The sequence below is a fragment of the Lethenteron reissneri genome, chromosome 64 (genome assembly GCF_015708825.2).
Source record: "Lethenteron reissneri isolate LAM-NWPU_2019-01 chromosome 64, ASM1570882v1, whole genome shotgun sequence".
In the NCBI taxonomy this organism is placed as follows: Eukaryota; Metazoa; Chordata; class Hyperoartia; order Petromyzontiformes; family Petromyzontidae; genus Lethenteron; species Lethenteron reissneri.
Window position 1 is genome coordinate 11,092,689 of NC_083842.1, and position 15,494 is coordinate 11,108,182.

At 49.0% G+C, this 15,494-nt stretch overlaps 1 protein-coding gene across 1 annotated transcript; it reads right to left on the minus strand.

Annotated features, from left to right (window-relative positions):
- Positions 1-5,821: 5,821 nt before the first annotated feature.
- Positions 5,822-15,260, minus strand: LOC133359086 (guanine nucleotide-binding protein G(I)/G(S)/G(O) subunit gamma-10-like). The gene is made up of 3 exons (XM_061577469.1): positions 15,036-15,260; positions 8,578-8,731; positions 5,822-7,385 (listed from the first exon to the last, which is right to left on the minus strand). Exons 1-2 carry the CDS (start codon positions 15,117-15,119, stop codon positions 8,606-8,608), a joined length of 210 nt encoding a protein of 69 aa, XP_061433453.1. The 5' UTR covers positions 15,120-15,260; the 3' UTR covers positions 5,822-7,385; positions 8,578-8,605.
- Between the last annotated feature and the right edge of the window lie 234 nt (positions 15,261-15,494).

Here is a 15,494-nt window from a genome sequence, read left to right on the forward strand (position 1 = left end):
GAAGAACCCTGGCTAAAGCCTCAACACATCGTGGGGGGCGAGTGCTGTTAGCGAGTAGAAACGTCGTGAGAATTATTTTATTATTATTATTTTCCTTCTACGTGACTTTACCGAAAGAACCAAGAAGATGATTCCCTGCAGTCACGAAAGCTTTGAATCGAAATTTAACCGCCACTACGGGGTGGGATTCCACAAAACTTTAGGATCTTTCAACAAACTCCGGGATATGAAGGCTCAGCTAATCGAGTCTCTCACCTTTCTGAAGAGATGCCACGTGATATGCAAATTATTTTGTCAAGGCGCTCTTCCCCCTCCAACCCAGCTTAAATATACGCTCCAAGCCTGGTGGTGTTTCATTCAGACGCTGTCTTTCCGACAACACCTGTTCTTCGCCTGAGGACGGCTGCTTGCGTTGTGGCCGAAACGTCGTGAGAATTATTTTATTGTTTAATTTTATTATTATTTATTATTTCCCTTCTACGTGACTTTACCGAAAGAACCAAGAAGACGAATAGCAGCACCTGTGAAGGCCGGCACGGCACACGAGGGGCTTGGGTGGCCAGCACCACGCCCGACCGCCTTTGTCTCACCAGTGGCGATGCTTACTACACACACCACACTGCACAAGGCACTCGTTTGAGGCTAACACAACAAAGATAGCGATCCCCCATTTAGCCATAACAGACGATACGAGCGAGTGCTGTTAGCGAGTAGCACCTGTGAAGGCCGACACGGCACACGAGGGGGTGGGTGGCCAGCACCACGCCCGACCGCCTTTGTCTCGCCAGTGGCGATGTTTACTACACACCACTGCACAAGGCACTCGTTTGAGGCTAACACAACAAAGATATCGATCAAACGTGGGGGGGGTGGGTGGCCCGCTCCACGCCCGACCGCCTTTGTCTCCCCAGTGGCGATGTTTACTACAGAGCACCGCACCAGATACTGATATTTGAGGCCGAGTGGACCACATGCACACAGGCGCACGCATTCACGGTCTCACAAGGCGTCACACAAACCGGCACTGCGCTTGAAAACAAACGGCGCACAGTGACGTTGATGCAATGTGATCACCCCGGCCGATGGCAACGTGGCTTTTAATTTCATTCTGTGTAACATTTGGGACGAATTACCAAGTGAACATCAACAAGCTTTGCCAACAACAAAATGAAAAGAACAAAAAAACATCTTCTTATAAATACAACCCAGCAGTTCCCAGATTCAGACGATTAAGATTTAGACAAATATTAATGTGCCGAATGCTAAAGGGCAGTTTAAAACACAAATGTATATATACAGGGTTGTTATATTAATTTGAACAAATCACGTAGGGTTGTTTAATTTATGTTAACACTGGCATTGCAACATTTGAATTGTGTAACTTTTAAGTTAATAGACCTATTATCATTATTAACATACATTTTGTCTTAAATTCTTCCTTTTCACGTGAAGATAAAAAAAATGGAATAGGAATAGAAACGAAGACGAACTTTTATCCCGCATTAACGTAAGTCAGTTCGAACGTTCGTTAAAATATTTAAGACCGAAACAGGAGGAGGATTTCTTCACAATTCTCGAAACGTCTTCTTGGTTCTTTCGGTAAAGTCACGTATTATTATATTATTTTATTTTATTATGTTTTATTTTTATTATTTTATTGCTTCCCTTCTACGTGACTTTACCGAAAGAACCAAGAAGATGGATCCCTGCAGTCACGAAAGCTTTAAATCGAAAAAATTCTCGAAACGATTTGTAAATATGCTGCAGCTGCAGCGGGCTTTACTCTCCAACACGAAACCAGTTAGTGCTGAACTAGTAACGAGTTGGCAAGTTTTGTTTACGTGACAAACCCTTCATGATTGTCCGTGTCGGATGGTGGCGAGTTTAACGACGCATATTTACCCGATCTAACCCAACAAAAAACCTCAGATATTGGTCGAGAAAGCCTCTACGTGTTAAACATTGGTTAAAATAAATTCGGTAACCCTACGTGGTTTGTTCAAACTAAACATAATGACGTGTCACCCGTGTATATTTAAACATCACGGCAACCGAGCCACAGGTCTTTTGGCGTCATCTGGTCCAACACCATGTGAGACTAGGCTCTAAAGAAAGCTGTCTCGGGTGTGGACCAATCAACTTCAAGGACAGTGCATATATTATCAGAGTTATGTTTTTTGTTTGCATTATGGCTGCAGGCATTGTGGTCTATGCAAACATGACTCCTTGTAAAAAAAAGGTGTCAGTTTTGTTGCCAGATAGAAGGGTAAAAAAAACAATTATCAGATCCTTAAAACGCCAGCAACAAACAGCACCGTTCAAGGCGAAATCGTCACAGGGATTTGCGATTAAAAAAAAAATTTGCTTGACTTGAGTGCCGATTAATTATTCGTAACAAAACCTTATGGGTTGCATTTTAAACGGAAACATCCTTTCCTGAAAATGGCCCCATACAACTCCTGTACTCATAACCAGGATAAGCACCATCATAGATGTTTTGGGGTGAGATCGCGTCAATATAAATGTGTCGTTAAACCCGCCACCACCCAACACAGCCAATCGGTCAGGGGTTTTGTCACGTAAACAGAACGTGACCAATTCGTTACTCGTTCAGCACTGACCGGTTGTGTGTTGGAGAGTAAAAAATTAACCCGTAAAAACAAAGTTTTTCACTATAAATCCTTAATATGCGTGGCATCGGGGCGGCTAGAGTCCTCTTGTCCTCTGGCTTGAGATGGCTGCCACCTATGGGTCAGATGATTGTGTGCCAGCATTAACCAATTGGTAAAATTTTTTTTTTTTAATTCCCTAAAAACAGTGTAAAATTTTGGAAATTTTTTTTTCACGAAAATTAATTGTCACACACAACGAGTCTGTGTGCAAAACGTCAGCTCGATTGGATCACGGGAAGTGGGTTAAAAAACGACCGAAAGATTTGCACGGTCCTAAGCAAGCAAGCGAACTTAATATAAAGGATTTAAAACACAACACGTGTCCACGGGTCTCACACTTGCACACGTGGTCGAAATCGATCCAATCGCAGACGGCTCTAATCGCTACCTGGAAACTCCCCACGCAGCAACAGACGAAATCAACGAAACGGTGGCTGCGAAGGAGCCATCGTTGTTTTGTCACGCGGGTGAGTTACCACAGCTTTGCCACGAACACAATAATGGAAATTATAAAATAACAAAAATAAAACAATCACATTCTCATGACGTTTCGATTGCAACACAAGCAATCATCATCATCAGGTGTGAAAACCACCACAGCAAGAAAATTGGTTTATTTGTATTATTTTACTATTTCCCTTCTACGTGACTTTACCGAAAGAACCATGAATATGAATCCCCGCAGTCACGAACAGCTTTAAATCGAAACAATTATGGAAATGTAACATTGCCCCGTGTAACCCAGCCAAGGCGGCGCTGACCAATGCTTCCACACGAGGCCCACGCGGCCAGCTCGCCAGACCATGGGTGGAAAATAAGTATAACCCGTAAAAACAAAGTTTTTCACGATAAATCCTTTATATGCGTGGCAGCTAGAGTCCTCTCGTCCTCTGGCTTGAGATGGCTGCCACCTATGGGTCAGATAATTGCATTGCACCATTAAGCAATTGGTAATTAAATATATTTTTGTCCTAAAAAGTGTAAAATTTTGGAAATAAATTTTCACGAACATTAATTGTCACGCACAACGAGTCTGTGTGGAAAATGTCAGCTCGATTGGATCACGGGAAGTGGGTTAAAAAACGACCGAAAGATTTGCACGGTCCTAAGCAAGCAAGCGAACTTAATATAAAGGATTTTTAAAAAACGATTTTTCCAGCGGCAGGCATCGGGTTTTTTTCTTTAATACAATTAAACCCGGGGAATTAGAACCTGGTTTAATGAATACGAAACTCTGATCCAAGGCTTAGGCTGCTTCCTCGTCGGTGCTGCTATCATCGTACTCGGGGGGGCCGTCGGGCACACGGGGCAGTCGTAGAATGCGGCGGGCAGGTTGGTCTTGATGAACACGGGCTTCTCCACAATCGTGGGCGCCAGTGAGTTCCTTAGCTTGGGGAATGGATGAAGCCCATCGTTGAGAAGTTGGCAAAGTGCGGTTCTGCAATTAGAACCAATTAAACCGGATTTCTCACAATCTCAGATGATCGGGTTTAATATCAAAAGACAATTAAACCCGATTGCAAAAAACCCGACTGTGCCACCCTTGCGCCAGACACCCCCCTGGAGCAAAGCGATCAGCACAGATCACTCTGCAGTGAGCAGGCCACACGTAGCAAGACCACGTGGTCACGAAAGCCACAAAGCAAGACCACGTGGTTCTCAGGCCACACGAGGCAAGGCCATGTGGTCACGAAGGCCACACAATGCAAGGCCACGTGATCACACAGGTCACACAATGCAAGACCACGTGGTTCTCAGGCCACACAAAGACCACGTCGTTGTCAGGCCACGCACAGGACTACATTTGTTTAAAAAAAAGGGGGCACATTTCTGTACTAGTTAAGGTAAAGAAATCATCATTTTTAAAAAACGGCTGAGATGTTTAACGCAATGGCACATGGAAGGCGCGTTTAAGATTACGGAGTTTTCCGTTGGGAAGAGAAACACTTTGGCGTCTATACGAACAACTTTCAACTCTTCGCCGTTTCCGATCGTTAACGCCGACAAAAATGTGTTTTGACTACAAAGACGCGCACAGAAATACAAACTTTGCGAGAAACAACATTGGTAGCGTAACTGCAGGCCACGATTTTGAATCATATTTGCAATCACATTTCCCCCCCCCCCCCCCCCCCACATGGTTGTAAAGGTTCAAGAAATTACATGGCAACATCACCGAACACACGCGCGACTCCAAAGATCCCCTCCCGCAAAGCCATTAACAGGCTGCTGGGGCACACCCCGCATCAAGTACCCACTTGCGGCCGAATCGCCCTAGGGGAGGCCCAGTTATTCGTCACCGATATTAACCGTGAGCGGGAATCCAAACTCGGGTCGCCGGGTTGGTAGCGCAGCGCACCAAGGGTCCCATAAGTGTTCTCATTAAACACCGGGGCTGGGTGGGGAGGGGCTGGTCACCCCGTGGTGCCCTGATAAAACTCAACGTTTAACCTACTCACGCCGGCTTGTGCCCGCCCTCACAGTCGGGAATATTTGCGGAATACACCACGCCGCCGTTGACCCTGGCCATTGACCGAGCAACCCAACGTTCCTACCAGCTCCCTCCGCAGGACCACCACACGCGTACCACGCTCGTACCACTTGTACCACACACACGCACGTTCCATGCACGCGTAAATTCGTTATCGAACACGAGCGCTCCAGACAGGCCGAGCCAGCCACGTGGGCGGTGGGCATTCAAAGCATCAACTGCGCACGGCGATTTAACTCGATGGAGAATCGTCAAAATTACCAACAGCCATGGTCAATCCACTGCTGGGCGAGGGTTTTGCCAAGCCACTTTGGATGGTTAACGTTGCAGCAGCGGCGGCGGTCTTCGTGCACCCGCCGCAAGGCGACACAACGCGCATCGCGCTCAGATCGCGCGAGCAAAGTGTGCATTGTCCACCGCTCGACGTGGCGACGTGGTTATTATTCTTAGGTTTTATCGGTAAAGTCACCAGGTAGGTAAAAACATTAAAAAGTAAAATAAAATAAAAAATCACGACGTTTCGGAGGCAACACAAGCTTCCGTCTTCAGGTGGTACCGTCACAGCCACGACAGCTGCATCAAGTAAGCTGTCGTGGCTGTGACGGTACCACCTGAAGACGGAAGCTTGTGTTGCCTCCGAAACGTCGTGATTTTTTATTTTACTTTTTAATGTTTTTACCTACGCGACTTTACAGAAAAAACCTAAGAATATGAATCATTGCAGTCACGAAAGCTTCAAATCTAGACGTGGTTATTGCGCAATCGTGGCACGGACGAGACGTGGGGGGAGAGCAGTGGGGTGTCAGTCAAGGACCGAACCCCGAGACGCGACGTGGAAACTTTCCAGTACGCAGCGAGATTTTTCTGCACGGCTCCAGTTGGCAAACTCCGGTCTGTCTTCGCAGCAGCAGCAGCAGCAGCGGCGGCGGCTTTTGGCTGCTCGCCATCGAACAGAGACGGTCACCTGGAACGCTCTTCCTTCCGATATTAGGCCACTGGGAGCCACGCACTTTTAAATCATCATCGAGATTGAAAACGAATTTCTTGAGGTCTGTTACTTGTGTGGCTAGCGGCGGCTCTGGATGGGCGCAATGGGCTGGTGGTAACCCTTCCCACCTTCGCCATTAACAAGCAGAGACCCACGCAAAGAAATTCCTGGCACACTCAAACACGCTTGTGCCACACATACGAACCAAGGTCCCCCAGTGTAGCCTTCAAGAGACTGTTGGCTTAAGTTTTGTTAAGTGAACACCTATTTAAGGTTAGCACGGTGTACAAGAAAGTGGGTGACCAACACCACATCCGGGCTGACTTTGTCTCCCCAGTGCTGATGTGTTTACAAACCACACCAGGTACTTATTTAAGGCCGAGTCGTCCTAGGGGAGGGCCCAGGACTGATTCATAACATTCGCCAACATCGACGGTGGTGAGTGGGAATCGAACCTCGGGGTGGCCGGCTTCGTAGCGCAGTGTGCTAACGACAGGACTTGCTGCTCGCCACAAACACGCACACCCCACGGCCTCGCACCAATGCACACGGGCGCAAGCAACCACACTTTAACAGGCACTGCATGAAACATCTAAATCCTGCATTCGAAGCAATCCCCGCTTCCCTCCCCTCCCCTACCCCGACGTAAAAAAACTAAAATTGCGGAATTGTCGCCCACGAGTACAAGAAAATCGCATGATGGCAGTACCAGTGATGTGAAACTCTCAAAACGCACAAACCTTTATTTTAACAAAACCAAACCTCTGCAACAAAAAGGGGATCGTCTCCCCCCCCCCCCACCCTTGCGATTTTATTTTGGTTCTTCTAGCAGGGGTGTCTTCAGTCAACTTAGAAAACAATCCGTTTAAAATGACACTGGCTAAGAAATGCGTTGTTTTTAGATTTCATTCGTAAAAAAATCGACGGGAACACACCGGCCGTGCTGGTCGTGTGAGAATGGCACCGTGAGCAAAAGGATGAGAGGAGGAGGTGGGGGGGGGGGGCTGTGGGTGGGGGCAGCCGGTTCCGTACGTTCATCGCTGCCAGCGCTACCGTGCGTGTGCATGTCCGTGCGTCCGCGTGCGTTTTATAGAAAAGGGAAGCATGATTTCGCGAAGCTCTGGCACGTTCAAAATCCCGGGGTGGTCCCCACCCTGGGAAGGCTGGAATCCGGAATCTTGTAAACTTGCTTGCGGATGTCCGTCTAGAAGTCGCGGAAGATGGCAACATCAGTCTGAAAAGACAAAACATTTTTTTAGAGAAAACAAACAAAGATACCCCCCCCCCCCCGTATAGCCTTAACAGACTGTTGGGGCAAGTGCTGTTAGCGAGCACCTATGAAGGCCGGAACGGCACACGAGGGTTCGGTGGCCAGTACCGTGCCCCAGTGGGCGATGTTTACACACCGCACCAGCTACTCATTCGAGGCCGAGTGGAACGATTGGAGGGCCCATGACCGGTTCAGACAATCGTCACTGGTGTTGGCCTTGAGCGGGAATCGAACTCGGGAAATCCAGGTTCATGGCGCAGCGCGTTAACCACTACACTACCGCTCCCCCCACGGGGGTCAGGCTACACGGTGCGGCATCTCTGTTCAGGCCAACGTTTGAACTCGGAAACCCACGGTGGTTTCATTGCCGTGGGCACGGGTTTCTCCCGGACGAGGCAGCGGTTTTAACGGATTACAAAACACAAGCCCAACCGCGGGCGAATGACAAACTCGGACACATCATTGGTGACAATGCCACCGCTTTGAAAAGGCACTTGCTGTCCATATTATCTCCCGTACTTCAGGTTTTTCCCTCCCCTTGACCAACAACATATTTATCGATTTGTATCGCATTTGCGCGTGCATACGTGCGTACGTCCGCGCGTGTGTTGTGTGCCCACATCGCGTGCGTCCCCGAGTAAGTACGCAAAGCGTGCGTGTCAGTGTGTCAGCGTGTGCGCGTGAGCGTGTGCGCGTGCGTGTCAGCGTGTGTCAGCGTGTGTGTCAGAGTGTGTGTCAGAGTGTGCCAGCATGTGCGTCTGCGTGTGTCAGCGTGTGTGTCAGCGTGTCAGCGTGTGTGCGTCAGCGTGTGTGCGTCAGCGTGTGTGCGTCAGCGTGTGTGCGTCAGCGTGTGTGCGTCAGCGTGTGTGTCAGCGTGTGTGTCAGCGTGTGCGTGTCAGCGTGTGCGTGTCAGCGTGTGTGTCAGCGTGTGCGTGTCAGCGTGTGTGTCAGTGTGTGCGTGTCAGCATGTGTGTCAGCGTGTGCGCGTGAGCGTGTGCGCGTCAGCGTATGTGTCAGCGCGTCAGCGCGTGCGCGTCAGCGTGCGCGCGTCAGCGTGCGTGTCAGCGTGCGTGTCAGAGTGTGCCAGCGTGTGTGTCAGCGTGTGTCAGTATGTGCATCAGCGTGCGCGTCAACGCGCGCGTGCCAATGTACGCACGTTTGCGCGCATTGCAGCGTGGGGCGCACTAGAGCACGGTGCAGGAACGCGGCTCGCGGAACGGGTTGGTTGCCGCAGGAACCCCCGTGAGCAGCGCGTCCTTGTGCACGTTCTGGAGGCAGAACTGCTGCAGCTCCGCGGCCGCCTGCGACACCTGCGGGAACAGCAAAAACAAAGATAAAGGCAAAGATCCCCCGTGTAGCCCTAACAGACCGCGGGGGCAAGTGCTGTCAGCGAGCGCCCGTAAAGGCCGGCACGGCACACGAGGGGGTGGGTGGCCGACGCCACGCCCGGCCGCCTTTGCCCCCCTTCGCGCCAGGTACTCATTTGAGGCCGAGTCGACCTAGGGGAGGCCCAGGACCGGTTCAGATAATCGTCGCTGGTGTTGGCCGTGAGCGGGAATCGAACCCGGGTCGCCAGGTTCGTAGCGCGGCGTGGTGCTAACCGGAAAACTTACGCGGTAAAAGGACGGCAAATATGTGGAGACGCCAATGACTTCATAAACTGATCATTTCAAATGTCGTCACGCCTTTCCTGCACCTCACCCCTATGTCACGACGTGGCGTCATCACCCCCCCCCCCCCGTCTCTGTGTTATTGTTACAAAGACGGTTTATGCATCGGCCGCCGTCAGGTGCGTTTCTGCGGCCGTCTGGAACGCTCTGCCTTTCGATACGAGGAAGCCGGCGAAGAGTTATGTTTTTTGTTTGCATTCCGACTGCAGGTATTGTGGTCCATGCAAACATGACTCCTCGTAAAAAAGTGTCAGTTTTGTTGCCAGATAGAAGGGTAAAAAAACAATTATCATATTTTGCTACTGGCAAATGAGGTTCCAATGGTATTATATACATGTCCTTATAAGGTCACACGCGATGTTATCGACGAATGCGGCGCGTTGTTTTTTTTTATCATCACCGATCTAGAGAATGGCAGCTTTTGTGTTTACCAAATTCTAAACAAATGGCTCTTCTTGTAAGCTCGCTTGCCGACCCCCGACCCAGGGTAACGAGTTAACGCGCGATTCCACAGACCCATTCAAGTACTAGCCAGGCTCAACTCCGAGCTTAGCGTACGAGGTTTCTTGTCCTTCCCCCGCACATCCGATGTGCACGGTTGGCTGCGTACGGTGCGAGAGAAGTTCAAGGTACGTACAAGCGCCGCGCTAGTTTGAGATTCTGGGCGGTCGATGGAACAGAACGGGGGTGAGATGAGAACTTGTCGAACCAGTCAGTGCGGTGACAACTCCTTCAAGCCTCAGTGAGAGACCGCCACCATCTCACGGCACCGCTGCCGCTCCGAGTTTCCGCCTCGAGTTTCATTCTCGGCGCAGCGGGTAAGGCGCCATTTCACGTTCGCTTTCAGGCCTTGGTAACGGAGAGCCGCCGTGCATAAAGCAAGACACAAACCAGAACAACAAACAGCTCCTCATCACCATCATCATCCACGATTAATCCAACGCTGGATGAGGTCCCTCCCCGTGTCGTCACAAATCGATCGCGCCTCTGCCATGTGACCATCCACGCAGAGCATGAACACAAGCAAATCGCGTCACAAGGATTCATTAAACGAGAAAGCGGAGCAGATAAATTGCTTCCCAGCTATGCATTTAGGACGGCACTCTGAAGACAATATTCCAGTCTTATTTTTTTTTATCCAGTCTGGTGCAAGTCAGGCGTTACTCGCACCTCCGATTGGTGCATTGCTGGTTAGCGCGGTTGGCTATGTATGGGGTAAAAGAAGTTCAACATTCATATACACTCAGCTGCAACCATTGGGTATCGTTGGTTAAAACCCTGGCAGACACTTGCGATTAAAAACCGGGTTCTTAAGGGTAATGAGTGGATGGTCTCTCACCCCAGTCACACAAAATAAGATACAATTTTGATTCGAAGCTTTCGTGACTGCAGGAATCCATACTCTTTGGTCCTATGGGTAAAGTCACGTGGGTATGAAATAAAATAAATAAATCACGACGTTTCGATCGCCTACACAAGCGGTCGTCCTCAGGCGGAAGAAATATAATTCAGCAGTGGAACTGCTGAACGTTATTTTATACCTACGTGACTTTACCGAAAAAACCAAAGAGTATACAAGTATAACCCGTAAAAACTAAGTTTTTCACTATAAATCCTTTATATGCGTGGCGGCTAGAGTCCTCTCGTCCTCTGGCTTGAGATGGCTGCCACCTATGGGTCAGATGATTGCATTGCACCATTAAGCAATTGGTAATTAAATATATTTTTGTCCTAAAAAGTGTAAAATTTTGGAATTTTATTTTCACGAACATTAATTGTCGCGCACAACGAGTCTGTGTGCAAAATGTCAGCTCGATTGGATCACGGGAAGTGAGTTAAAAAACCACCGAAAGATTTGCACGGTCGTAAGCAAGCAAGCGAACTTAATATAAAGGATTTAAAAATAAGATACAATTTTGGCCTGCACTAAATTTGGCTAAATCTCACAGCTCTGAGAATGTTAAATTACGAGTTTAACTGCCGCGTGATTAAACATTGTTCTTTTTCGGGCAGGGTGGTAGGGAATATGCTGCCCTCCATACCGCGTAGACCAGAAATCACTTGAAACATTCTCAGGCAGCAGAGCTCTGTGACACCCGCATCTGTGTACCGTAATCTACCACAACAAACAATAATTTATAATAAGTATAATAACCCGTAAAAACAAAGTTTTTCACTATAAATCCTTTATATGCGTGGCGGCTAGAGTCCTCTGGCTTGAGATGGCTGCCACCTATGGGTCAGATGATTGTCTGCCAGTATTAAGCAATTAGTAATTAAATATTTAATTTGTTTTCCCTAAACAGTGCAAAATTTTGGAAAAACATTTTCACGAACATTAATTGTCTCGCACAACAAGTCTGTGTGCAAAATGTCAGCTCGATTGGATCACGGGAAGTTGGTTAAAAAACGACCGAAAGATTTGCACAGTCGTAAGCAAGCAAGCACGCAAGCAAGCAAGCAAGCGAACTTAATATAAAGAATTTAAAAAGAACACTTAAGACTGGTGCCGTCTCAAGCCACGTATCGCTACTGGCAATGTGAACCAAACTAAACACCGAGCGCCTTGGGAGCCTGGCGTGGCGTAGCGGGCATGCGACCCAGCGCTTTGGGAAAGCAGGGTTAACGGATCCCGCCGAGATTCACCCATCACGTGCTGTGGGACGGGCATCTCCGCAAGGCACCGAGGTGGCAGTACAGAGCAGAGGGATTCACAACCCCGCCTCTGCATTACTCCCTGGAATGCGTGGTGGGTATTACAGGTAGGAACAACAGTTGCACACTGCCCACCAGGATTACACTGGTCAACAACAAAAAAAAAAATTTCTGGCCTGGACTTTTGCAGCTGTTCTAGACTAATTTCAGGGTGCCGATTCCAAATCTGATCTCAGATTTGCTCTATCACATCTCATTTTTATGCTATCGGCATACCCCATTTTCATTGATTTTACCCGAAATTAACTCTGTCACTTATGATTGCAAGTTGCTGCGAGTCAGTGACTGCTTTAGTGTTAAAATAAGGTGCTATATGTTTAGGATAGTGTGTTTATAATATCATTTTATGTAGATATCCACATTTATTTAATATTTCTCTTCTGCAGTTTTTATTGAAAATGCAACATTTGATATCTCAAAAACCTGATGTGATAGACAAAAACTGATGCCAGATTTGGAATCAGCACCCCAAAATTACATTAAAACCGTTGGAATACCTTATGCCAGAAAAAGTGTGTTGACCAGTGAATTATTTGTCTGTCTGTCGTATATAGCCACACCCTCAATTTGTATTTCATAGAGCGCTTCGGGCGGGCTCAGCATCACGTGACGCGCCACGTGACACGGATCGCACGAATTCGCCGTCCAACCAAGTTCCTACCTGCCCACTCCGAATGAACGTGTTTTCTGGGATTATCCGAATAGATTTATATTGACAGAACTACTGGCCTAGGTGTTTGCCGTCGAGGCGTACAGCTCTCCAATGTGCTTTGCGGTTGTTGTTCGACGCGATGTGTCCGACGTTTCAATCGACGAGCTTCTTCAGGGATCAATTCGAGCAGTTTATGCTCTCGATGGATGACAGAGCGTCCCCGCCGCCGCCGCCTCTGCCGTTGGTGGCCGATGCAGGCCGGCCCAGCTGATGTTGTGAATTTACTTCGTCTGGGAAGAAACCGGAGCGCCCGGAGAAAGGTCGTGCGACGACCAACGTTTGCATGCGAGGTGCAACACAGAGGTCGCAAACGGCTTTTGATTCCTTACCCGTACCCGTAACCTACCCGATACCCGGCTACCCGTACCCGCCCGGGTATCGGGTAGGGTACGGGTATCGGGTACCCGATTGCGACCTCTGGGATGAAGCCACGTTGCAGGCGCGGGTGGGTTGATTCTAGGAACTTGAATTGTGAGAAGAGACAAGACGTTGGGAAATGAGTGACAAACGGTTACTCACCAGTGACTCACGGCCCACCCGTACTCGGCCGCACCAGGGTCGCAAACGGGTACCCGTACCCGGCTGGGTACGGGTAGCCGTACCAGTATCTGGCCGGTACGGGTAGCCGGGTATCGGGTAGGGTACGGGTATCGGGTACCCGGTTGCGACCTCTGGTGCAACACGAGTGCTCGGGGAGAGTTGGTCACTTTTGCGTGCGAGGCGGAACGCCGGGGGTGGTACCTGCAAGAACGCTCAGCAGAGGGTGATATTAAGCAAACAACCCAATGCAGGAGGCCGAATGAAAGTCTTCGAGGCTTTCGTGTTTAAAGCAGATGTATGTGGTGATAGGTTTTTACCCTTTCAACTGGTACAAAAACTGATAACTTTATACAAGGCATCATGTTTGCAATAACCACAACACAAGCAGTCAAAATGCAAACGAAAAGAAACAACTCTGATGATGATAATGATATGCACTGTCATTATCATCATCAGAGTTGTTTCTTTTTGTTTGCATTTTGACTGCTTGTGTTGTGGTTATTGCAAACATGATGCCCTGTATAAAGGTGTCAGTTTTTGTACCAGTTGAAAGGGTAAAAACCTATCACTATATTTTGCCACTGGTAAAGGAGATGTCTCAGTGTAAATGTATGTGTTCATACAGGGCATACGTACTACTCTTTGGTTCGTTCGGCAAAAGTCACGTAGGTAGAAATGAAAGGAAATAAAACAAATCACGACGTTTCGATCGCAACACAAGCAATCTTCATCAGGTGGAACAACCGCAGCAAGAAAATGCTGAAGTATGCGAGAGAGAGCTGCCGTGGCAGGAGGTTATGTGGGTAAGAGAGGGGGGAGGTAAGGGGGGAGGGCCCTCGTGGAGTGGGCCAGGCAAACGCACGCACGCCCGGCCGCGTTTGTATCCCCAAGTTTCCCCGCCCCCCCCACACACATCATCGTGAGGGTACTCAGTTGAGGCCGAGTCGACCGAGGGTAAGGGGGGGGCAGGGACCGGTTCGCAAGGGAGGACCCCCCCAGAAACCGGTTCAAAAGGGCCCCCCCCCCAAGAAACCGGTTCACAAAGAAGGGGACACCCCCAAGAAACCGGTTCACAAAGGAGGGGCCCCCCAGGGACCAGTTCACAAGGGAGGGCCCCCCAAGGGACTGATTCACAAGGGAGGGGCCCCCCAGAAACCGGTTCACAAGGGCCCCCCCCTCAAAAAACCGGTTCACAAAGGAGGGGCCCCCCAGGGACCAGTTCACAAGGGGAAATGTCGTGGGTTTCGCGATCCCGACACCTGAACGCTCGCCTCTGTGTATCTGGAGTTCGCGGCGTCTCTATGCCTCCACGTTTAGAATCAACATCACTCGTTTAGAGTTACACGTAGTCCCCGACTTACGATGGAGATGCGTTACGACGACCCCATCGTAAGTCGAAAATATCGTAAGTCGGACCATCGTAAGTCGGAAATATCGTAAGTCGAAACATCGTAAGTCGAAAAAACTGTAAGTCGGAACATTGTAAGTCGAAAATTTCGTAAGTCGGATCATCGTAAGTTGAAAATGTCGTAAGTCCGACCATCGTAAGTCGAAAATATCGTAAGTGGGAACATCGTAAGTAGAAAATATCGTAAGTCGAAAATATCGTAAGTCGGAAATATCGTAAGTCGGACCAATGTAAATCGAAAATATCGTAAGTTGGGGACTACCTGTATTTGTTTATAAATGTACACGTGACGATGATGATGTTGCCCACTTCGTTGATCTATCAAACTTGTGACGAGCCACGTCGCTTCTTTTAAAAACAAAATAAAATCTCGATACCGTCCACAGCCTCAGTTGGGGGGGTACAATCACCTGGTTAAGTGAATAAATAAAGTTCTTATTTCAATCCATACTCTTTGGTTCTTTCGGTAAAGCCACGCAGGTATACAATTACATTACTACAATTTTATTTAAAAGTCACCTAGTTATGAGGTAAACTTATCCGCGAATGACGAAAACTCAGGGCCGCACCTTCACTCGCTCGATGCTCGCCTCGACGCGAAGCTGCTCCACGAGTCGCCTCATGGCCGAGATGCTGCCCGCGTTGTTCGACATCTCTTCGTCTTCTTCCTCCTCCTCTGTTCTCTCGTGAAATCTCCTCACGGCTCTCGTTCCTTCTTCACGCAACAGCCGCGAACGACGACGACGACGATCTGGACCCAACTCGGCCGCGCCTTTTCCGCCAGAAACCGCCCCCCCTCCACCCACCCCCACCTCGTGAGCCCTTCCCAGCACCCCCCGCGGGCGATGGAGGACGAGGAGCTAAGCGGCAGCCATCTTACTAAGGGAGAGAGGAAGAGACCGCCCGCTTAGAGGCCGCCATCTTACTAAGGGAGGGAAAAGACCGCTTAGAGGCCGCCATCTTACCAGGGGAGGGGGGGATAGAGCGTTCGTTTATAGGCCGCCATCTTACCAGGGGAGGGGGGGATA